The sequence below is a fragment of the Canis aureus genome, chromosome 18 (genome assembly GCF_053574225.1).
Source record: "Canis aureus isolate CA01 chromosome 18, VMU_Caureus_v.1.0, whole genome shotgun sequence".
NCBI classification, from domain to species: domain Eukaryota; kingdom Metazoa; phylum Chordata; class Mammalia; order Carnivora; family Canidae; genus Canis; species Canis aureus.
Window position 1 is genome coordinate 4042418 of NC_135628.1, and position 23969 is coordinate 4066386.

General features: G+C 43.2%; 1 protein-coding gene and 1 long non-coding RNA gene across 2 annotated transcripts in view; one reads left to right on the plus strand and one right to left on the minus strand.

Annotated features, from left to right (window-relative positions):
• The window catches only part of LOC144288505 (uncharacterized), a 683266-nt gene that overhangs the window by 648973 nt on the left and 10324 nt on the right, over window positions 1–23969 (plus strand). The window lies entirely within an intron of this gene.
• LSM8 (LSM8 homolog, U6 small nuclear RNA associated) lies at window positions 4211–11567 on the minus strand. Its single transcript, XM_077856007.1, has 4 exons — window positions 11421–11567; window positions 10950–10990; window positions 7342–7469; window positions 4211–4466 (listed from the first exon to the last, which is right to left on the minus strand). The coding sequence occupies exons 1-4, from the start codon at window positions 11449–11451 to the stop codon at window positions 4376–4378; spliced, it is 291 nt and encodes a 96-aa protein (XP_077712133.1). The 5' UTR covers window positions 11452–11567; the 3' UTR covers window positions 4211–4375.

Genomic DNA, 23969 nt, shown 5'->3' on the forward strand with positions numbered 1-23969 from the left:
AAATTCCAAAATATACTTTTTTCTTTTGTGGAAACAGAAAAGGAAGCAGTGATCACTAGGAGGCAGCATTGATTCATGAAGAATATGCCCACGTCACGTATTTTCCCTGCTAAACGAGGAATAAAGATCACAGCAAAACATCTGACCAAATTTCACACAAATAATCCCTGCAGACAAGATGGAGAAAAAGGACTATGGATCTTGTAACTAAGCAAATCTGTAGCTGGTTGAATGGGAATACTATCCTATTTAATGGATCACCATCAACCTTGCCTTGTCAACTTTGGTTTTTTCAGTCTTACATGTAAACAAATTTTTTTTACTAAATTTGCCAATGACTTAAAAGCTAAGAATAACAGCTCAAGCTAAAAGAAAAAAAAAAGCTCCAAATTAGTAAAATAAAATATAAAAGTGAGTGAAAGTAAATTTATAAAGTGAGATCTAGAACATGTAAATTCAGAATGGAGAGATCATAGTTCACAAGTGAAATACCTGTTTTCATTTTTAAAACCCTTAAATCAAGAGTATAGGATTGCTGGAAGACAAATGTAATCATACTGCATGTTTGTTAAATAATGTACACTTCTTACACATTATCTTCCACTTAACCTTAATCCTCATAATTGACATGATCCATCCAGGTCTTTTACAGAGATGTACGGTAGCCAGAGGCACTCTGAAAAATGAAAGTGGTAAGACCCACATCTGCAACTTTTCCACTTTGGCCTTAGAATACCTAGAATAAACTATTTACTGTGAAATCCCATAAATCATCTCAAAATTTTTAAGTGTTGTCTAATTTCATTTGTCACAACATCTAAAATACATGTTGTTATTCATGTCTTGAAGGTAAGGATTCTGAAGCATAGCTAGGGGTCATCCAGCCATATGATCGGTCTTTTAATAATTGTACCACTTTCCTTACTTAGCTATTTGCTGCGTATTCCTTTGTGCCCCATTCCAGGTCTACTGAACCACATCAGCGAGAGAGGGCCCAAGAATGTCTAAAGCAGCTCAGGTAATTATGAAAATGACCCACAACCCAGCTTTGTGAACTGCCTTGGATCATGTAAATATTTCTTTCACTCAGGCTTCTAATAGATATTTGACAGCAGGAATTCGACACTATATTTTCTGATACGCAGTTTTATAAAAATACAAAGACTTGGTCTGATTAGAGCCCTGTTACTCGTGTGACCTCATTAAGGCACTAACCCTGCTGAGCCTCAATTTCCCACGTAAGATGGTCACTGTTGAAAGCATCGAGCATCATGCCTGGCACACGGTATCACTCAATCAATAAATGCTACCTGCTAACTTTCGAAGGTGAAGCCCCCGAACACACTATATCGCGGTTAAGGATTGCTTTAGAATTCCGGCTACTACCCAAGTAGGTTCACAGGAAGGTACTGTATCCTTTCTCATCCACATGGGGACTCCTTTGTTGCATGTCTGAGAAACACAGGGACACAGTCTATATTTACATTAAATGCTAAAGTTTTTATCCTATCTCGTATTAGGTTAAAAATTCTGAATGATTTTATAAAGGTGTTAAGCTGGATACTTAAGTGAAGCAGATTATGGAGATCCCTGGGTGGCTCAGTGGTTTAGCATCTGCCTTCAGCCCAGGGCATGATCATGGAGTCCTGGGATTGAGTCCCATGTCAGGCTTCTGCATGGAGCCTGCTTCTCCCTCTGCCTGTGTCTCTGCTTCTCCCTCTGTCTCTCATGAATAAATAAAATCTTTAAAAAAAATTTTTTTAAAAACCGGAGTAAGCAGTAATAAAAATTTTTTTTAAAATAAGCAAATATTAATAAGTTTATCTTTAGGTATCTTATTCTTCTGGCATCAAGATTTGTAATATTTAAGCCAAAACCATCAGCACGTAAGGCCACTTGACTTAGCAAAGTGCTTTAGCCTAAAAGCAATGCTTTCACCTCTTTAGAAATGTTTTCTATTTAAGAGAAACAATCGAAGTCCTTTTTGCAGTTAATTGCCCTTTACAAAAAAGTTTAGTGAAAATATCTTGCCCAGAAAAATTTGATTCATTATTAAGCTAGGCTTAGACAGTGCCTGAATCACAGAACATGGAGGTAATTACAGGTTAAAATTGATTTGAAGCTCTTTATAAATAAAAAGTGATTACAGTTAAGTCTCATTAAAGAACCTAAAAAACCTGACACTGTGTGTTAGTCAAGTTACCACTTATAGTTGTTCCTTTTTAATGCTCATGAAAAAAGAAATCCAATTTGAATTGGTTACAAACACAAAAAGCCTACCCTGTGAACCCAGGAATAAAGAACTACGTATACCATTCTGTGTGTTTTCATTCATTTTCCCCTTAGCAACCATTAATAATAAAAACATCCAATTCATATTCGGGGAATGATTTTCCTGACATCAGTCAGGTAAACGCATAAGATTTCAGAGGCTACATATTAGAAACTCATTACCACGTGTGGTTGGGGGAGTAGTTTGTCTACTGGTTCATGTGTTCTATCAAGTATGTTGGCAAAATATCTGAGCTGGACTTCATTTGTATTTGAAACATTTCACTTAGCAAATGAATGACCAGTATTCCTTATTTGATTTTCGGAAATAGTTCACCCATTTAAAATACCATTATTTACTTAAATACACTTGGTTTATAGTCCCTGACTAAATTGCCTGTTTGCTTTATTCACCTTGCATTATTTTCATTTTATTACTGATTATAAAACCTTATACTACAGAACCCAAATATTTATGGTCTCCAACACTAAGTAAACTTCGTCTAATCCAGGGGCAGGCCTGAACATCAGAACACTAACCAGGTTATGCTAGGTGATGGTGCCTGGTGACCAGTGAAGAAAATTCTCTCAACAGTTCTCTCCTTACAAGTCTTGTTTCTATGAAGGAATTTTCCTCTGGAAAATGTTTTATTTGTGAACCAAAAAAACTATCATATCTAATAGAGTTTTAAATATTTAAAAATATGAATGAAATCTACCTCTAAACTCTGAAAGGGTCTACTCCAGAAGCCTTTTCCAAATTCCATACAAATTAGCCCTCATCTTTTCTTACTGAGCTTGTATTACTTTTAGGCCAAAGGTCAGCCAACTATGGCCTACAGGCCAAATCCAGCCCGCCACCTGTTATTATAAATGAAGTTTATTGGAACACCGCCACAACTATTCATTTATGTATTATCTATGCTTGTTTTCATAGCAGAACAACAGAGTTGAGTAGCTGTGACAGAGACCATATGGCCCTCAAAGCTTAAAATATATACTATCTGCATTTTTTACAAAAAAGCCTGCCAACCCCTATTGCCAAACACTTTCATAAAGAAAAAAAGAAAAAACTATTTAAATTTTGCTTGAATTACAAGATTGCAAAATATCCTTCTATTTTCTACTCACCACAAAGTTACACACTTTGGCCCCCACTGAGTTGATGAGAATTTCTGAGGACTAGTCTGGATATCTCAACATTATTTTTACCATGGTTTCTATGGATTCTTTAAAAAGTCCAAACAACTGTACAAGGGGTTTTAGAAAACAGCCTACTTGTAGATGAGGGACATTATCCACTTAATTGATTCACTCAAGTGATGAACCCATTCTTCTTGATTATTGCTCTGGGAAACCATGTTTATTTCTTTTGAGAACAGGTTTATGAAACTAAGGGGTCATGTGAAGTTGCTGACAATAACAGCAGGCACTGCCTTAATAAAAACAAGATTTACTTACTCATATTTATAAACAACAACAAAAAACTCCTTTAATACTAGAAATTCCCCATTTTTTGAGATTAAAAGCTAAGGTGGCTTTTAAGACTATATGGAATCCATTTTTTCAGATAATATTCAACTTTGTTAGCATTTTTCCTTTTCTCAACCAAACATATTTGTACTTACATTCCTAAGGTGCTGGATAGCAACCAACCACCAGGGCAGTGTGATTAATGGGGATGGTTCAATTTACAAGACTTACCTTCCTTAAGACTTTCTTAAAAATCAGAAAACACGTGTATCCTGCACTATTGACGGTATTTGAATGCTTGACTTACATAGCACACAAATTTCTCTTCTTAACTAGTTTTCCATAAATATTAAAATATGAAATATTTTTTCTAGAAGTTTTCAAAGTAAAAGAGTAGAGATTTTCATACTATTTAAGAGAAAAATAAAACCAAGCTACCAAACCTAGGGTTTAGGGGAAAAAAATGTTTTTCAAGGAAATGTAGAAATATTTTAATTTACATATCATATTACAATGAATCAATATGAAGTCAAAAGTCCAAAATTACATTCATAAAAATTCCATACATCATCCTCAGAATAATCAGTTTCTATACAAAGATTTACAGATGTCCAATGTATGTAATTCTTCCTCAGTGTGCTACAGAGTTTAGAGGTTCTGCTCGAATATTCCCCAAATCAAGCGCAGAATCTGTCTCTTCATCAATTTCTCCAATGACTGCACTGTAGTTATTTAAGGAGAAAAAAAATCAGTTAAAAAAATGCATTTCTAAATAAAACTGAAAGGACACAGTAAAAACTACTTAAGGCGAAAGCAAGTATCACTTTTATGAAGCAGTGAATGTGATTTAAGTCACAAATTACTTCAAGACGTAATTCGAAGGCAACATTCTAAGAGCTGATGTAAAGGACAGATTGCATACAGTGTGATTCTATCAGGAGTCTCTAAAGGAAAAACACACATATCAGATAGATAACCCCACAGCTTCCAATCCTGTAATTTCATCTCAATCCAGGAACTGTGTTACTGTGTTGGGGTTGATCACAAAAGCAAAAAAAAAAAACCACACAAAAGCAGTACTAGATACGAACATGGACTGTCCACTAGTTGAGTAACTTTATTTATATTTATATAGTATTTATATATAGCATCCATTATATATATTATATATTATTATATATTTATATATAATAATTATATATATAATATAGTACAGTATTTATATATAACATCCATTAGTTTCCCTTTTAGGATTTCTCAGTTCATTCCATTTAAACCCAACACCAAAAAGTACAAGAAAATAATAACAATGAGTACTCAGGTGCCCTAACAGATGGTTTTTCAATGTGACTAGCTAGGTTTAAAGCCAGCAAATCTTTCCTTGATTCAACACTACCTAACATTAACCTCATTAAGACTATGTTAGGTACCAAGCCATGGCTCTCCAGCTGGATAGTCATTGTTATATCCAGATCATTATGAAACATTATTCCATAAGAAAGTGGTTGTTTAAATTAGTTTGGCTCTATAGATGAAAACTTGTAATAGAGAATTTGCCCAATTTTGCTTTAAACTATATAAAGCCTTCAGCTCTCTAATAGAAATACCAAGCGCTGGGAAAATATATGATCTTTTCTTAATATAAAGCACCCATCAGGGATCCCTGGGTGGCGCAGCGGTTTGGCGCCTGCCTTTGGCCCAGGGCGCGATCCTGGAGACCCGGGATCGAATCCCACGTCGGGCTCCCGGTGCATGGAGCCTGCTTCTCCCTCTGCCTGTGTCTCTGCCTCTCTCTCTCTCTCTCTCTGTGACTATCATAAATAAAAAAAAAATTAAAAAAATAAAAAAAAAAAAATAAATAAAAATAAAAAAAAATAAAGCACCCATCAAAGATCTCAATTCCACCTTAAAAAATTTAGTAACATTTAAAATCCTTATGGAAGACAGTAAGGTGCTGGTACACGTTTTAAAACTAGCTCTCCAAAGGAAAACGGGGAGGCAGCTCTGCAGTGTTTACTCCTATCTGTAGTGCAAATACTCCCACATGGTCAGTTTCAAGCTACACCAACAAGCATCAATTAATTGGCTTGCAAAATTCCTGAAAATATAACAATTAGCTTCCTTGAGCCAGTCAAGCTGGCTCCAGCACACCATTGAATTCATAACAAAGTTTACAATTTTTTAAATTGAAGCTCAAAAACAAAAAGGTTTCTTCTTTCTTCCTTTTCCTTTTCCTTTTCTTTTCCTTTTCTTTTCTTTCTTTCTTTCTTATCAAAGCAGGAGAAGGCTTCTTAAAATCAATTAGTGTGTGGGGTGTGTGGGGGTGCCTGCGTGACTCAGTTAAGCACCTGCCTTCTGCCAGGTCATGATCCCAGAGGCCTGGGATGGAGTCCTACATCGGGCTCCCTGCTCAGCGGGGAGTCTGCTTCTCCCTCTCTGTGTGCTCTCAAGCTCTCTTAAATAAATAAATATTTTTAAAAAATCAATTATTAGGCAGAGCCCCAATATAATCATTATTATTCTGGTCAGGGGACCTGGTCCCCATTAAATGCTTTGCCTTTCTTGTGTGTGTGTGTGTTTTCAGCTCACTTTTTAACACCTAAAATTCACCTTTTATAAACCCCCGATTTTTTGATTAATCATCAAATAATTTATCCATCTAAAGGTGATTTTAAGATAAATAATTTAAATGAATAAAATATTCTCTCATTTTCTATATCCTATTTGTCTTCCAAAATAATATGAGATGGGCAGCCCTGGTGGCTCAGCGGTTTAGCGCCGCCTTCGGCCCAGGGTGTGATCCTGGAGACCCGGGATCGAGTCCCACATCGGGCTCCCTGCATGGAGCCTGCTTCTCCCTCTGCCTGTGTCTCTGCCTCTCTCTGTCTCTGTGTCTCTCGTGAATAAATAAATAAAATCTTAAATAATAATAATAATAATACGAGATGTGTAATATATCTTTTGCTTCCTTCCAGCTATGTTTGAATTCTATGCTCCCTAGAAAATTGATTCAACAAGCTTCTAATCCAACTACACTAGCCACATGGGACTATTAAAAGTAATTAAATTAAATAAAATTTAATTTCTTAGTCATACCAGTTTAGTACTCAATAGCCACATGTGGCTAGTACCTTACCAGAGTGGACAACGCAGATAGACATTTCCATCATCACCACGAGTTCTAACGGACAGTAGTACTCTCTGCTGTTGCAGACTTCTCTTAAATTGCTACCACTTAAGTGTATCTTCTCAAACTGCCATAATTGGTATGTCACGTTCACTGAGGCTACACCATAAACATGGGGCATCTTAAGTGTTCCAATTACACTAAGAACTTAATAATGGATATTTATAAATTCAATGCACTGAACATGAATTATTTAGAATTGTTCACACAAGAGATTTTGAAGGCATCCTCAAACCCTAGCCTTGGACCCTAGAAGTGTCTTTACGTTTCTCTAAAATCAGGGGGTATTTTGGAAGAACATTTTAAGAAGCCTCTAAGTAGATAAAGACCTCTTTTCCATATAGTAAACAGTATATACCTCTAATATATTTAACCTGCCTTAAAAAAAAAAAAAGATATATTTTACTTACACATTGTCACCTCTTACGATGTATAACCCTAGCACCACTTGTTCTACTCCCTGTGAAGAGCTGAACACTCGTTCATGGCTTTCATCCAAAATCAAATTAATGGTCTGGTCAAACCCTTTCAGTGTTCCCTGTAAAGAAAACATTCAGGAGAAAAAGACAAACCTTCTGGTTTACCTCAATGTGTAAATTCAAGGACATAAAAATTTTGTAGTGCCCAGCTGTACCAACAGAGTATTTGTATTTTTAATTAATTTATTATTTTAGAAGTACTTCTTTTAAATATAAATCCACCGTAAAATAGAATACCTCTTTATAACCAACAGTATCCAGGGACACAAAACTTACCTCTTGGTTTTTTAAGACGGGGAAAAAAAGCCCACCACACATCTGACTAGTGGACAGAACTGTTCAGTTACAGAGGACACCTATATCCCAGTGTAAGGAAGTAGCATAAAAGTCCACATAGTCCAGGAGCTAACTTCAGACAAAGACTAAAACAGATGAGATTTAAGGAAAACCATGTAAATATGTGAAGGTGGGAGGCCTACATACCAGCCATAGCAACGTAACAGTATCCCTTCACGCTGCACACTAGCACTAGGCCGCGTGCTATTAAATGCACCGCACACATTATCTCAAATTTTTATCCTTTGAGGCACATACTAGTTACTCTCACTTCAGAGGAGAAAAATTAAGGCCCACAGAGGTTACATAATCTCTCAAGATTTCAGGAGTATAAAGTAGCAAAGCCAGAAATGGCTAGCTTCAGGGCCAGACCACTGAACCACATTACACTCCTATGAACAAACAAACGAATTTCATCGTTCTTCAGAAATTCACATCAGTCCCATTAAGTATATGCAAACTTTCAGACTTCAACTGGTAGTAACAGCTCACACCTAATGAGGACTTACTAGCGGCCAGTGTTCTATGAGCCTCGCAACATGACCGTTTCTCCCTTGGTCCTACTACCCAGAATCGAGTCCAACCCAACATCATCCCTTGCTGGCATTTTTGCAGTAGCCTTCTAGCCAATATTCCTGGTTCTACTCAGGACTCCCCGCAGCCTACTCTCAACACAGAAACCATGTATTTACTTACTTAATTTTCCCCAAATCCAGTAAGGTAGATACAAATAGGATTGTAATTATTAGAACCAGAACTTGAAGGAAATATTCAGAGGAAATTTTATGGGAGATCTTTGTTCTGAATAAAGGAAGGTATGGGTCTAGCACAACACAGTAGCTCAGATTCTCTTCAAGTTTCTAAAGAAATATCAACCGTGTTAGTTTTGGTTGGTTAATTCTCTCAAGCTCACTTATTAAACGTTTCATGTTTTGAAATTCAAAATATGTAAAGTCAATATGATAAGTTGGTGTAGTTGTTAACACATCTGGTCGCAGCCTCTTGATGTCATTTTACTCGTAAGCCATGTGTCAATAACATACAGGACTACTGAACTTTGGTACTCAAAATGCTCTTTTAAAATATTTTTCTTTCTATAAAATTAAAGTAATTCTCAAAGTTATGATCTATTCTGTTAAAAATAGGAAAATTTAAATTTGAGATTTTCACCAAGTAAAAAACTATTTCTATTTGCAAATGTTTATTAGTATAATAGATGCCTTGAAGAGTTGAGATAAAAACGTTTCAAACTGTCCTTATTTGACAAAACACACTAAGGTGCCTTAAGGGAAAAGACTGTTCTCTTGATTAAGAAGGGAGCAAGGCAACTAGCCTCAGCCTTGGAGTCAAGCTGGATTTAAATCCCAGTTTGGTCCTGCCAGTTATTATCCAGGTGGCTCTAGGAAAGGGACTCACTTTTTCTAAACCTGGTTCCTAACCTCGAATTCAAGGATAATTCTTCAGAGTTGTATCATAGATATTAATACCTGTAAAGTGCCTGGTACATGACTTATATTTATTTTTTTTAAAGATTTTATTTATTCATGAGAAACACAGAGAGAGAGGGAGAGAGAGAGAGACACAGGCAGAGAGAGAAGCAGGCTCCACGCAGGGAGCCCGACCGGGGACTCGATCCGGGGTCTCCAGGATCAGGCCCTGGGCGAAGGGGGCGCTAAACCACGGAGCCACCCGGGCTGCCCCATGACTTATTTAAATAAATGGTTAAGGCTAACACTTTAATAATAGTCATGGACCCACTAATAAAAATCACAAGGATTAAAAAAAAAACTGCAGAAAAGGAAAGTAAGAGATTAAAACATATGAATTAGATGCAGTTAGAAAACAGAGAAAATATAACAGCTTTAACTTTTTTGAGGGCAGCCCGGGGGGCTCAGCAGTTTAGCGCCGCCTTCAGCCCAGGGCATGACCCCGGGGTGCCGGGATCAAGTCCCACGTCGGGCTCCCTGCATGGAGCCTGCTTCTCCCTCTGTGTCTCTGCCTCTCTCTCTCTCTCTCTCTCTGTGCCTCTCATGAGTAAATAAATAAAATCTTTAAAAAAAGCGGACCATAATTTGTCCTGCAGAAAACAGGTCATACAACCTGCAGGTACTGAAAGTACGTTAACACCATACAAGTCTTAACCGTCCCTTACTGCATACACGTCGTATCGAAATCATAAAGAAGTTTCTAAGAGGCAGACTCAAAATCTAAAAAAAAAAAAAAATCTCTATGATTCCTGTAGTGAATGTCAGCCTGGTTGGGGAAGGGAAGAGGAGCATGAAACACGGGCAGATGCCGGAACACCAGGCCGGCAGCGGTGAGGGTAGGATCTCCAATTCATCCCGGCTCCCGGAGGCTGCGCAGGTGCCTCGGCTCCTGGAGGCCGTGCAGATGCCTCGGCTCCTGGAGGCCGTGCAGATGCCTCGGCTCCTGAAGGCCGTGCAGGTGCCTCGGCTCCTGGAAGCCGTGCAGATGCCTCAACTCCTGGAGGCCGTGCAGGTGCAGCGGGCTCCTGGAGGCCGTACAGGTGCAGCGGGCTCCTGGAGGCCGTGCAGGTGCATTGGGCTCCTGGAGGCCGTGCAGATGCCTCGGCTCCTGAAGGCCGTGCAGGTGCCTCGGGTCCTGGAGGCCGTGCAGGTGCAGCAGGCTCCTGGAGGCCGCGCAGGTGCATTGGGCTCCTGGAGACCGCACAGATGCCTCGACTCCTGGAGGCCGTGCAGATGCCTCGGCTCCTGAAGGCCGTGCAGGTGCCTCGGCTCCTGGAAGCCGTGCAGATGCCTCGGCTCCTGAAGGCCGTGCAGGTGCCTCGGGTCCTGGAGGCCGTGCAGGTGCAGCAGGCTCCTGGAGGCCGCGCAGGTGCATTGGGCTCCTGGAGACCGCACAGATGCCTCGACTCCTGGAGGCCATGCAGATGCCTCGGCTCCTGGAGGCCGCGCAGGTGCATTGATTGGCTCCTGGGGGCCGCGCAGCTGCACTGATTGGCTCCTGGAAGCCGCGCAGGTGCAGCAGGTGCAGCAGGCGCCTCGCAGCCCACGTTTCTGGGTGGAAAGCGCGGGTCGGCGGCCGGGCTCCTGTCTACGGGCTGGATGGGAACAGGGCCGCGGCGGAGACCCCGCGGTGCCGGGCCGCGGCGGCCAGGAGCCTGCCCTGCGGACGTACGACCCGAGAGCTTGCGGGGACAGACAGAGCGCCTCGGGACTTACCACGATCATCCTTCCATCGGAAGTGATCACTGCCACGGTTCCTGGGAAACCGAGTCAAGGAAAGCGCGCTCGGAGGACGGAGACCAACACCGGGCAGCCGCCGGCCGGGGGGCTGCGGGGGGCTGCGGGGGGCTGCGGGGCCCAGACCCGGGAGCGGCGGGAGGAGGGGGCCGGCCCCGCCCTCGCCCCGGGGACCGCCGCCTGGGGCCGCCCCGCCGCCTCCGGAAGCAAAACCCAAACCGCGGGCAGCGCCGCACGGGTCCCCCCCGGGCGCATCGGGCGTGCTCGCGCCGCAGCCCCCCCCGGCCGAGCGCAGGCCTCCCGCGGCCCCGGGGCCCGCGCGCATCACGGCTGTTGGCGGGGAGGGGGGGGGTCAGGTTACTATGAAAAGGCGCCGCGCGGCAGGTCCCAGGCCCGAGCGCCCCGCCCGCCGCCCCCGCCCCCGCCCGCGGCAGCCGGGCCGGAGGATACGGTTGATGTAGTTCTCCAGGGCGGACGTCATGATGCTCGGGCCGCCGCGCCGCGCCGCACAGCCACCCGGGCGACGCCGCAGCGGGAAAGGCCCGCCAGGCCCCGGCCGCGCCTCCCGCCCACCAGCTATCGCGAGACTGACCGCGCCGGGGCCTGCGCGCGCCGGAACCGGAAGGAGCGCGGCCGACCACGCGGGGGGGGGGGGGGCGGGCTTAGTGCGCGTGCGCAGCGGGCCTCCGCCGCGTTTCCGGCCGGCGACCAAAGCGAGCGGCGGGCGGAAGGAAGGAAGGAGGCGGCTTCCCGAAGGCGGGGTAGGGAGGAGTCGGTGGGAGAGCGAGGGTCCTAGGGCAGCAACGAGGGAGAAGTCCCTGGCGGAGGACGCGAAGCCGGCTGTTTTCACGCCAAGGAGGGGGAGAGATGCGTGTTGCTGTGAAGCGCGGGTGCGGGGAGGCGGAACGACCCTTGGGGGTCGCCCCCACGGGCCGGGAGGTGATGCTGCGGAAGTGAAGCGGTGGCGAGGGCGCAGCCGCGGGGCCGCCTCCAGCGCACGGGGCCCCAGCACGCATGCGTGGCTGCTCCCGGGAGAGGCCCGGGGCCGCCTCCGGCGCTCGGGGCCCCAGCACGCATGCGCGGCTGCTCCCGGGAGAGGCCGCGGGGCCGCCTCCAGCGCCCGGGGCCCCAGCACGCATGCGCGGCTGCTCCCGGGAGAGGCCGCGGGGCCGCCTCCAGAGCCCGGGGCCCCAGCACGCATGCGCGGCTGCTCGGGGGAGCCGCTGGGCCGGGTCACGTGGGTGTCCTTGCAGGGGTATCCTTGGCCCACCTGGGTTCGCCCGCGTGCCCCGGGGAGACCTCGCCTGTCCCACTTGGCCCGCCCTCGGGTGACTTAGAAGAGGGTCCCCGTGCAGAATAGCGGCGGGAGCCTTGGGGTTTACAGGATCCTTTTTATGGTTATTAGTTCGGTTTCTGGTCTCAGGTGAGGAACGGTAGGTTTGAAGTAGCCTGCAGGGTCGGCCGTTTCTTTCTTTTCTTTTCTTTTTTTTTTTTTAAGATTTTAGTTATTTATTCATGATAGAGACACAGAGAGAGAGAGGCAGAGACACAGGCAGAGGGAGAAGCAGGCTCCATGCAGGGAGCCTGATGCAGGACTCGATCCCGGGACCTCGGTTACGACCTGGGCCAGAGGCAGGCAGACATCTGCTGAGCCCCCCGGGCATCCCAGTAAGGAGTCTTAAAGAAATAATGTGCAATGTTTTTATTTTTTTTTAAGACTTTATTCATTCATTCATGAGAGAGAGAGCGAGGAAGAGACACAGGCAGAGGGAGAAGCAGGCTCCATCCCAGGAGCCGGAGGTGGGACTCGATCCCGGGACTGCGGGTCACACCCTGGGCTGCAGGCGGCACTAAACCCGAGCCACTCGGGGATCCCCTGTGCAATGTTTTTAAGATGAATAATAGTCCGTGTAGTTTTTCATCCCTTAGACTGCTTTATGTTTCAAAGCGTCTATTGACGTTATATATGTAAACTTAAGGAACTAATTTTATCAGGAATACATCCCAAGTGTATGACCTTGTGTAGTTTCCATTAAACTAACCTGCCAGATAAATAGCAGATGTGTAGTGTTTATGGAGCATCACAAAATCTCTGGTTTGAAATTTTTTTTACGCAAGTCTTAAAGCTGCTATGTTTCCTGCAGTCCCAGAGGATCACAGGTGCTGAGAGAAAGCCTCTAGATAAAAGTCCAGTTAGACAAAAAAATGAGTCCCATACACATAACCTTGGGGGTGCGTGGACATGGAGAGTTCAACACCTCACATAGGAAAATTAAGTTGTAACAGAGGGAGAGGACGTAAGCATCTGACAACTAAAAAACTAGGGGGCACAGTGAGGCCTTTAGTTTCAGTCCAAACGTCTCAAAGTGCTACTCATTTACACGGACCTCTATTACTGTGAAAGAGTCACCCAGCGGATGCTAGAATAGATACTGCTTTGATCCCATTAGTTCTGAATCTAAACCCTAAGGAGAAAAGTTTTGCTTTCATATTGAGTTCATTAAAGACTAGCCTCATATGGTATCTGTCTCCCAGCCCGATTGCAAGCCTCCCCCTCATTAGTCATCCAGTTGCCAGTATCTAGAAAGACAGTCAAGATTTATCAAGAACAGGACAGAAAAGCTAGAAAGGAGAATCCCTAGACCTTTAACATTCTGGGAATTCCTCTCAGTAGAAATCAGTGTACATAATATGGCCTCTGGATGTACTGCTTAGGAGGATCTTAATGTCCTGAGAAGCAGGACCTACTTCATCCCTTTGTATCCTGTGTTCTTTGGTTAAGCTGAAGAATCAGACTCCTACTAGGGTCTGGGGAGACTGAATTTGTGCTTTCCTATGAATGGCCCATGGAAAATACTACTTTTAGCCCTAATATAATACGGACTTTCATTTTTTTTTTTTTTATTGATTTCCATTCCTACGAGTTCCAAAAGTGTCAACCAGTTGTGTCAACCAGTTAGCAATATGTACTGAATAGCTTTTTCTAGGGTTTTCCAAGTCAGAAAAGGACATAAATCATGGTCTCTCCTTCCAAGGAAATTCCTGAATAAGTACAGAACTTTAATTATAAATGTGAAACAGTTATTAATGGAAAAACAATAGGCCAAATTATAGGGAAAGATAGTTGATGTGGGAATATTAGCTCATTTAACAGTATAAATTCCAAAATGTTTTTCATTATTTTGATTTTTGTCTTTTAAGGTATTAAGGTAGTCATTTTAAACTCCCATTTGTTAAGGGATGGAAAGAAGAAATACAACTGACTTGGTAATTGAAAAGCAGGATAGAGGGCAGCCCTGGTGGCTCAGTGGTTTAGCGCCACCTTCAGCCCAGGGTATGATCCTGGAGATCTGGGATCCAGTCCCACGTCGGGCTCCCTGCATGGAGCCTGCTTCTCCCTCTGCTTGTGTCTCTGCCTCTCTCTCTGTCTCTCTCATGAATAAATAAATAAAATCTTAAAAAGAAAAAGAAAAGAAAAGAAAAGAAAAGAAAAGAAAAGAAAAGAAAGAGAAAGAAAGAAAGAGAAAGAAAGAAAGAAAGAAAGAAAGAAAGAAAGAAAGAAAGAAAGAAAGAAAGAAGGATAGAGTCATGAATAAGAACACTAACTCCGGAACTAGCAAGCCTGTCTAGATTTGGATTCTGAGGGATTACTTAACCCTCTTGCCTCAGTTTCCCCAACTGTAAAATGAAAATATTGATACCTCATCAAATTGTTGAGGGACCAATAGTAATTTTGCTTAAAGTTTGGCATATAATAAGCACTTAGTAAATGTTAGTTAGGATTACCAAAGGACATTACAGCCCAGGTAATAACCTTTCTCCCAGTCCCAGAGCTTATTCCCCTACAATACTCTGTTCACGGCTTTTTTCCTAATTGGTCAAATTGGATGTTTACACATTTTAAGTGCTAAAGGAAGGGCAAGAGGCATATGTGTTAGAATCTTGGATGGTTTTAGGAGTGGCATAAGCATAAGGACTTGAGGAACCCCTGGGGGGCTCCATGGTTGAGCGTCTGCCTTCAGCTCAAGTAATAATCCTGGGGTCCTGGGATTGAGTCCCGCATCGGGCTCCCCACAGGGAGCCTGCTTCTCCCTCTGCCTGTGTCTCTGCCTTTTTCTGTGTGTCTCGTGAATGAATAAATAAAATCTTTAAAAAAAAAAAATTTGAGGCTTGAGAAAGTACAAATGCACTTCAGGAAAATTAATCTGACATTAAATATTTAGTGGTAGTAGGAACTGGGGATAAGAGGGCTAGCAAGAATGCAGGTGTGAGTTTCTGGTTCACAGCAGTAGGAATGGAAAGCACAAGAAATATGATTCAGAGATCGTGGTTAAGAAAGGCAGTGGGGCAGACAGCACATCATGGGCTGCATAGTGATAGTGGTTGGCCAATTAGGATGGCAAGAGGAGGGAGACCCAGGAGAAGGAAGACCAGACTGCTTGTTGATAAAAGTAGATGGGAGGACGCCTGGGTGGCTCAGCAGTTGAGCATCTGCCTTCAGCCCAGGGCATGATCCTGGAGTCCCGGGATTGAGTCCCACATCGGGCTCCCTGCGTGGAGCCTGCCTCTCCCTCTACGTATGTCTCTGCCTCTCTCGGTCTCTCATAAATAAATAAAATCTTAGAAAAAAAAAAAATAGATGGGGCCAATGTGTAGAACTGTGCATGTGACACATGTAGCTCACCAGCTCGTGGGGAGGCCATAGAACATACTGGTTACACTTAAAATGGTATTGACTTGGGACACCTGGGTGGCTTAGCAGTTGAGCTTCTGCATTTGGTCCGGTCGTGACCCCAAGTCCTGGGATGGAGCCCTGCATCGGGTTTCCCACATGGAGCCTGCTTCTCCCTCTGCCTGTGCCTCTGCCTCTCTCTGTATCTTCTGTGAATAAGTAAATAAATCTTAAAAAAAAAAAATGACATTCATTTTACCTTAAAGGTCTGAAAAGCCAGTCTATCTCAGGAGGTCCACTGGTTCACTTTATAAAGGTAATGCATATTATTATAAATTATCAATAAAATACTTTTATAAGTATTTTATAAAATACTTGGATTGCAGTACACATAAAATATATATACTTCCATTCATCTTTTACATTATTTTTATTTTGGAAACCCTCACAGTGATACAAACATTTTAGCTACAGGTGCTGTGTACATTCCTGTAAATACTACATTTAAAAAAATAGCTCAGTTAAAATAACAGCTGAAGGGAAAAAATAGATCTGGAAGGGACCACTCAAAGCCTGAACTGACCTAGAGTAGTTCTCTGACTTTTCTCTCTTTGAAATCTCTTGGAGGTCTTAGAAAACTGATGCTCTGGTCCCCACCCCCAGATGTTCTGAATTAAATGGTATCAGGAGAGAGGCTGGACATCTCAGAAGCTCCCCAGGGGACTAATGGGAAGCTCAGTGTGGGAACCACTGAACTGCATCCTTAACAGGGACAATCCCAAAGAAACAGAAAAGTTATCGTTACTTAGTCACCTTTAGTAAGAGTCGAAGGTAGCCTGAAAAATGAGTTCACGGGAAAGTTGATACTGCCGAGTGACGGAAGCAAGAGCAGGACATTTCATCAGCCGTTGCAGGAGAGAAGCAGTTGCAGACCTTGCACCGAATGTAGAGATGCCGGAGATGGCTCTCTGCTTGATTGTCTGCTACGGCTCTTGCACAAAGATTTAAGAGACCTGCACACTACTCCCTATCAAAGTGGAGCACGGGGCTGAGCTGGGCCAAAGGAAGAATGGGGTGCCTGCCACGCGACGGAAGATGTCATCTGGGGACTGTCTTCCCCCAGGCCTAGTGCAGTCATGTGCTCAGCTGCTTGCTTTACATTCAACTGTTGTTTCTTGGTAGCACAAGACCGGAAGTACTAGAAAAATTAAACCAGCTCGCCTTCCATGTTATTCTAACATCACTCTCCTATTAATTATCACCTAAGCTGATTTGTATTCTACAGAACAGTGCTGTAGGGCAACAGGCTGTCACTATTCCACAGAGAATCTAGGCCTTCTATACAGTTAATCTGCCCCTGTCTACTTCTCTCCTCCTGGTCATCCTCAGCACCAGGTTGGTTTTTTGGTTTTGGTTTTGGTTTTGGTTTTTGGCAGGCAGGTCTTCAGTCTCTGTGTCTGCCCTAAGAGGATGCTTGATTTCGTACGGAATGGGGTGGCTTTATTCAAATAACAAGTAAAGAGGACGTCTAATCCAGATGGAGCACTCAGGCCTGAGCCTTTCGATCTCTTTTAAATAAAAATTATCATGAATGTGTTTCACTATTACAAAGCAAATTAAGAAACATCATTTTAAGCTGAGTGCATTTACTTGTATTTTGTTATTTTTGCTGGCATTTAAAGCTTAGTGTCTAGTGGCTTGGATTATTACACAGGTAAAATTATATTGTCCTTTTCATGGTGATTTTGGCACAACAAAGTGGGAAAATAATCCTGAAGACAAATTACTTTTAAAGAAAAAAGTATATATATATACACACACAAACACACAATGGGATATTACTCAGCTATCAGAAAAGATGAATAGCTACCGTTTATATCGACGTGAATGGAACTGGAAGGTATTATGCTGGGTGAAATGAGTCAGAGATAGACAATTACATGGTTTTACTCATATGTGGAATATAAGAAATACTGAAAGGGACCATAAGGGAAAGTGGGGGAAAATAAGAGACAAATCATGAGAGACTCCTAACTCTGGGAAACAAAGGATTGCAAAAGGGGAGGGAGGTGGGGGGATGGGATGACTGGGTGACGGGCACTTGATAGGTTGAGCACTGGATGTTGTACTGTGTGTTGGCAAATTGAATTTAAATTTAAAAAATAAAGATACTTTTCCTATTAAAAAATTTACTTTGACTAGATCTCTGGACTTCAGCCTAAACTCATTGCTGAATAGTGTAGTCCACACCGAAGAAATAGATTGATTTAGACTTGTGACATTATATTGCAAGAGGGATCAATTTAGAAGTGCCTACCTGACTGTCTGTAGAGCATGTGACGCTTGATCTCAGAGTTGTGAGTTTGAGTCCCACGTTAGATATAAAGATTACTTAAAAATTAAATCTTAAAAAAGAAGAGAGAAAATGTATTGGTATCCTTGGGGGAAAATACTGAAGTTAGGCTATGAAGGATGAATAATGTAAGAATGTACAGAAAGATAAATGGAGTGGTAGAGTGAAATATATGAGTTACATTGACAAAAGCTAACCATGAATAACCTTCAGCCACTAATGGAAAGCAAGTGCTGCAATTACATTAAAATATGTTTTGGGTAGGAAAAAATAAAATCAGAGCTTTCTTATTATTTCTGAATAGTTCTTAAAGGTTTGTTGTTCTTTTGTTTCTATACCTAAAATATAATTACTCTCCCACCTCTAGACTCCCTCCTTTTTTTTCAGACCATGGAGCTAGATTTTTGAGATGGAAAGAAGTTTCAGAGTTTCCAAGTCCACATTTCTCATCTTGTGGGTACGGAAACTGAATCCCACAGAAGCTCAGTGACTCTCTTACCAGGTCAGAACACATAGCAGAGCCTTATGGATTCTAAATCAGTAATGTTGACAATAGTAATAAATTGTTTTACTTACAAGATTTGAGTCTATGTATAGATGAGCACATGTCCATAAATATGTCTTTTTATGTAGACCTTTAATTTTTTAAAAAAGATTTTGTTTATTCATGAGAGACACAGAGAGAAGCAGAGACATAGGCAGAGGGAGAAGTAGGCTCCCTGCAGGAAGCCCAATGCAGGACTTGATCCAAGGACCCCGGGATCATGCCCTGAGTCTAAGGCAGAAGCTCAACCACTGAGCCACCCGGGCATCCCTTTACGTGGACTTCCGTTAAAGATCAGAAGGAACTGCTATCCAAGAATACACTCAGGCAGACTGACATTTTTGAGGTATCAGTACCACTGGGAAGACTAGAAGAAGCAAAGATGGTATTGTGTTAGAAAAAATCATCCCCATCCCACCTCAAAGATGTCCACATCCTAATTTCTGGAACCTATGAGAATGTTACTTTGTATGACAAATGTCTCTTCAGATGTGATTAAGGTTAAGGATCTTGAGATGGGGTGAATCGCCTGGATTATCCAGGTTGGTCCACCCTATTCACTTGAGTCCTTAAAAGTGAAAGAACGAGGTGAAGGGGTGGGTCTGAGAGATGTATGTGAGAAGGACTGGTTCCACTGTTCATGGTTATGAAGTTGGAGAAAGGGGCCCATGATCCAAGGAATGAGGTCGTCTTTAGCTGGGAACAGCCCTTAGTTAAGCCAGCAGGAAAGCAGGGACCTGGTCCCACAGAGGCTAGGGACTGCGATCTGCCAGGAGGCCTGGTGGGAAGGACAGGGATTGTCCCTCAGAGCCTCCAGAAAGGAGCACCTTCTGCCAACACCTTGATTTTAGTCCAGTCCGCTCCATGCCAGACTTCTGGCCTATAGAACGGTGAATAGCTTTGTTGTTTAAGCCTTTAGGTTAGTGGTAATTATTATATCAGCAGTAGAAACTAATGGAGATAGTCAATGTCTTAATTTATTATCTTCCTGGATGTTGACTAAAGAAAGTCATTTGGAAAATCAACTGTACTGTACCTGAGAAATTGGAGCGTATTTGATTTTGGAGCACGTATACGCAACTTAAGTACTATTGCTCATGGCCCTCTGCCTCTGGTACAGAGCCCCCCTAAGTTCTGAGCTTGCCCCCAGAATTTCCTCCACAGTGGAATTAAGTAAAACATGGGTTTCTTCAGCCCAAATTACTGTTTACTTCATGTGTGTGTTTCTGACTCGTCATCCTGTCCTCACGGTAAGGTGGAGGGCAAGGAGTGGTACGTGCTCAGCCTTTACTGAAACGTTCAGTGTTCTTGATCAAGCACCCAGTCTTCTCAGGCTCCATGTCTCCTGTGAACATGTTCCATGGTTCCAGTGTCTTTGGGTTTTGTCTCGATCACAGAGCCAGTTTTTGAACCTGGGACGTCAGTCTCCGCTGTACTACACTGCAGTTTTCTTGTTGTCCAAGGAAAATGCCCAAGAGAGTGAAGGAATAAAACTATGGTATAAACAAAAGGTCATTTAAGGTTAATGGCCCAGATGTGGGCACTTGTAACTCTTCAGATTTCTGGTTAGGACACTTTAAAAAAAACTTACTCAATAACAAGTTCCTCTGTTGCATTAATTCTGGTTTTTCTTCTATATTAGGCATCATCTGTATTATTAATATTCAACTTTTCTCACAGTGGTTGGCAAACTGTAGCTCTCAGACCAAATGTTTTTGTAGATAAAGTTTTATAGGAACACAGCCACACCTACTAATTTATATATTGTCTGTGGCTGCTCTTGGGGGACAGTGGCAGAGTTGTGACAGAGGCCATATGGCCCACAAAGCCCTAAAATATTTACTGTCCGGCTGTTTGCAGAAAGTTTGCAGACCTTTGTTTTCCAGTGTGAACAACTGAGATTCTAAAGTTGTTGGTTTTTTTTTTTTTAAGATTTTATTCTTTATTCATGAGAGACACACACACACAGAGAGAGAGAGGGAGAAGCAGGCAGAGAGAGAGAGAGAGAGAGAGAGGCAGACACAGAGGGAGAAGCAGGCTTCATGCAGGGAGCCCGATGCAGGTCTTGATCCCAGGACTCAATCCCGGGACTTCCAGGATCATGCCCTGGGCTGAAGGCAGGCACTAAACTGCTGAGCCACCCAGGGATCCCCTAAAGTTTTTATATCAATATGAACAAATTGTCCTTTATAAAGTTTGCACAACTTCCACCAGGAAAATGGGATAATTCATCATCCTGATAAGCCTTAGGTATTACCATAATGCCCATTTTGACCAGCTTTGGGATATGAGTCTTCCATTTTTCTGAATTTAATAATTTGTACCATGAATAACAAAACACAAAAGATTAGACTTCAGGAGTATGTGTGTTGTCTGCCTGCCTGCCTTCTTTTCTTCCTTCTTTCCAATTGTTGGCATTTTAGTCCAGAATGGCAGAAACATTTTCCAAGTCATTACCCCCTATGAGCATGACTCACGTAATGGGATTTTTCATGCATAAAAATAATAGAAAATAAATAATTGTCTGCCTTTTAACATACACATCAGAAACTAAAACCCACAGACGTGTCATGATGCAGTAGAATAAAGGAAATCAGCGGAGAGTTTTTTTGGAAACAAAAAGTGGTAATTTGAATTAAACACACTTTGTCAGGGATGTTAATCATTGCTTTCGGCTATTCAACGTCAGAAGGTCTGAGGTAGAGCTCAGTATATCAGGTACTCTTGTTTCCTGGTCTTTCAGGAGGAGAGCACCAGGCTTTGCTTCTAACTGTCAGACTTTGAACTGGGACCTACAGCGAATGCAGTCTTGTCACAGCAAGAGCGAGTCCACAAAGGAGCCATACTACTGATGCTCCTGGTGGCCTCAGCTTGAGGCTCGGTCGGCACCGGGGTCCACAGCATCCTAACTGACCCAGCTTCAGCTTCGCTGTGTGTTCCGGACATGCTGCAGGGCTAAGTAACTTCTGACTCCTATTCTCCAGCCTGTCTCACAATTACGGAGCTACTGAATATCCTTTAATAACCCTTTCCCGGTTAAATCAGCTCAAGTGCATTTCTGGTTTCAAACTGACAACTGAGAATGCTAACTGTAGAAATGCTCTAACAGTGAGCTACAGTGATCTTCAGCCTTTTTTTTTTTTTTGCTTATTTCTTCTACATTTTTATACATTTTTTTTTTTTTTTAGTAATGTCTATACCCAAAATAGGGCTTGAACCCATGACCCCGAGTTCAAGAGTCCCATACTCCACCGACTTCGCCAGCTAGGCATCCATCTTCTACATTTTTTCAAACTTAAAAAAAAAAAAAAAAAGTAACAAGCTACCTTATCCAAGCTTACTTTAAAACTCTACATTTTAACATCGTAGATTTATGAATTACAAATAATGTTATTTCTACCATATAGTATTTTGTGTATGTGTTTTAAATATGTTTTCATTAAAAGCTTGACGCTGCAGATTTGACTTGTAAGTTTATGGCAAAGCCATTATCAGACCCATGAGCTGACATTCTTTTCAGTTTAAGGTGTTAGGAATTCTGTGAGAACTGAATTTCCCTGCCCATCCTTTCTAGGTACGTTGTGGATATAAGGCCCCCATCAATCTCATGTCCCTTCTAACTTAATTTCTAGATACATAGGTTCCTTGACAGCCATTTTCCGGTTCTCTCAAAACTATTTCAAGGTGGGCAGCCCGGGTGGCTCAGCGGTTTAGCACTGCCTTTGGCCCAGGGCATGATCCTGGAGAGCCGAGATCCAGTCCCACGTCGGGGTCCCTGCATGGAGCCTGCTTCTCCCTCTGCCTCTGTCTCTGCCTCTCTCTCTCTCTCTCTCTCTCTGCCTCTCATGAATAAAGAAACAAAATCTTAAAAAAAAAAAAATTTCAGGGTGCTCCAGTGACTTTCACTTGTTGACATGGGCCTCTCTGGGTTTGAGGGCTTTTTCTGGAACCCTGTCTGTGTAGTGATAGGTTGGAAATGCTAGGAACTTAGCACCCTCAGAGAGGGGTCTTCAGTCAGTGACTGACAAGGTGGGTTTACAAATACCCCCTCATCCAGGTGGGATAATTCAGTTGGGGTCTCTCCAGTTATTCAGTCCCGTGGCCGCATTAATAGTGCACCTTTCATTGGCTGCCTTCCTTTTCTTGTGACACTTCTCCCCCCCTTTAATGGTTTCCCCTAAATAAACTACTTGCACTTGAATTCCTGCCTCAGGATCTGTATCTGGAAAAACCCCAACTGAGAGATCATAAATACTTGGGTCTGCATCTCACTTGAGTTTGAGGATAGCTGCAGCCTAACCACAGCCCTTGTCATCTGATTTCTCCTGATCATCTTGTACATGATGCAAAGGACAGGATGGGGCTTCTAGGCAGGCCCCCTAGGTAAACGACCCCTGCTGCCACCCAAGTTGCTCTGAAGTGGGATATTCACTCAAAAATGAGAGACCTGTGTATGGTACCTTAATGAGGCTGCTGCACTGAAATTTCAGTTAGGCTCAATGACGTAGCAAGAAATGAGTGCAGAAACTACTCCATTGTCTGACTAGGACATAGAAAACTTTATAGAATAGACTCTTGACTTCAGGATGTTCCTTCAAAAGTGAAATGGTAGAAAAGGTGAGAGTGAGCCCACAGTTCAGCGCTGCTCTGACCTGCTGACTCCTTCCTCTGGGAGGGTGAGATCCCCAGACTCCAGATGAGCCTCCTGGTGGCCACAGTGACTGATCTGTGTCCTACCTCCTGTATAGCCTTTGCCCCATTTGCTTACTGCTTCAAAGGCCAAGTGAAAGCACCATTGGATCAATCAGAGTGGCCGTTCTGGCCCATCGGCCTGTGGTCCGGCCTCAGGTAGGTGCCAACAGTAAGCCTGTGCATCTCCCAAACGTCGGGCTCTTCGGGTAGACATTTGGCCAAGTCTGAGCTCACCTTCCTCCTCAATACCACAGCGAAGTAGTTAGGACATCCAGAAGCCCGAGCCAAACTCAGTGCGGTGATCTGGTGGTGGTGGGAATGAAGGTCTGAGCCACCCCATGCCTCTTTCCCGGAGTAACTGGGTGTAGGGCGTTGAGTTTGCAAAGGCTTCTTCGGTTTTCCTCAAATCATTCTGGTAGGCTCAGGCGGTTAGGCGTCTGACTCTTGATTTTGGCTCAGGTCATGATCTCACGGTCATGAGATCGAGCCCCACGTCTGGTTCTGCACTCACCGTGGAGTCTGCTTGTCTCTCTCCCGCTATTCCTTTCCCTGCTTATGCTCTTTCTCTGTGTGTGTCTCTCTCTCAAATAAATACATAAAATCTGTAAAAATAAATAAAAATCATACTGAGATGGTGACCGTGCACTCCACCTTTCCGTGAGACTGACCTTGTTATATTCCCCCCCCTGAGTCCTGGGGTCTCTGCAGACCTTTCTATATAGAAGAATGTCTTCTGCA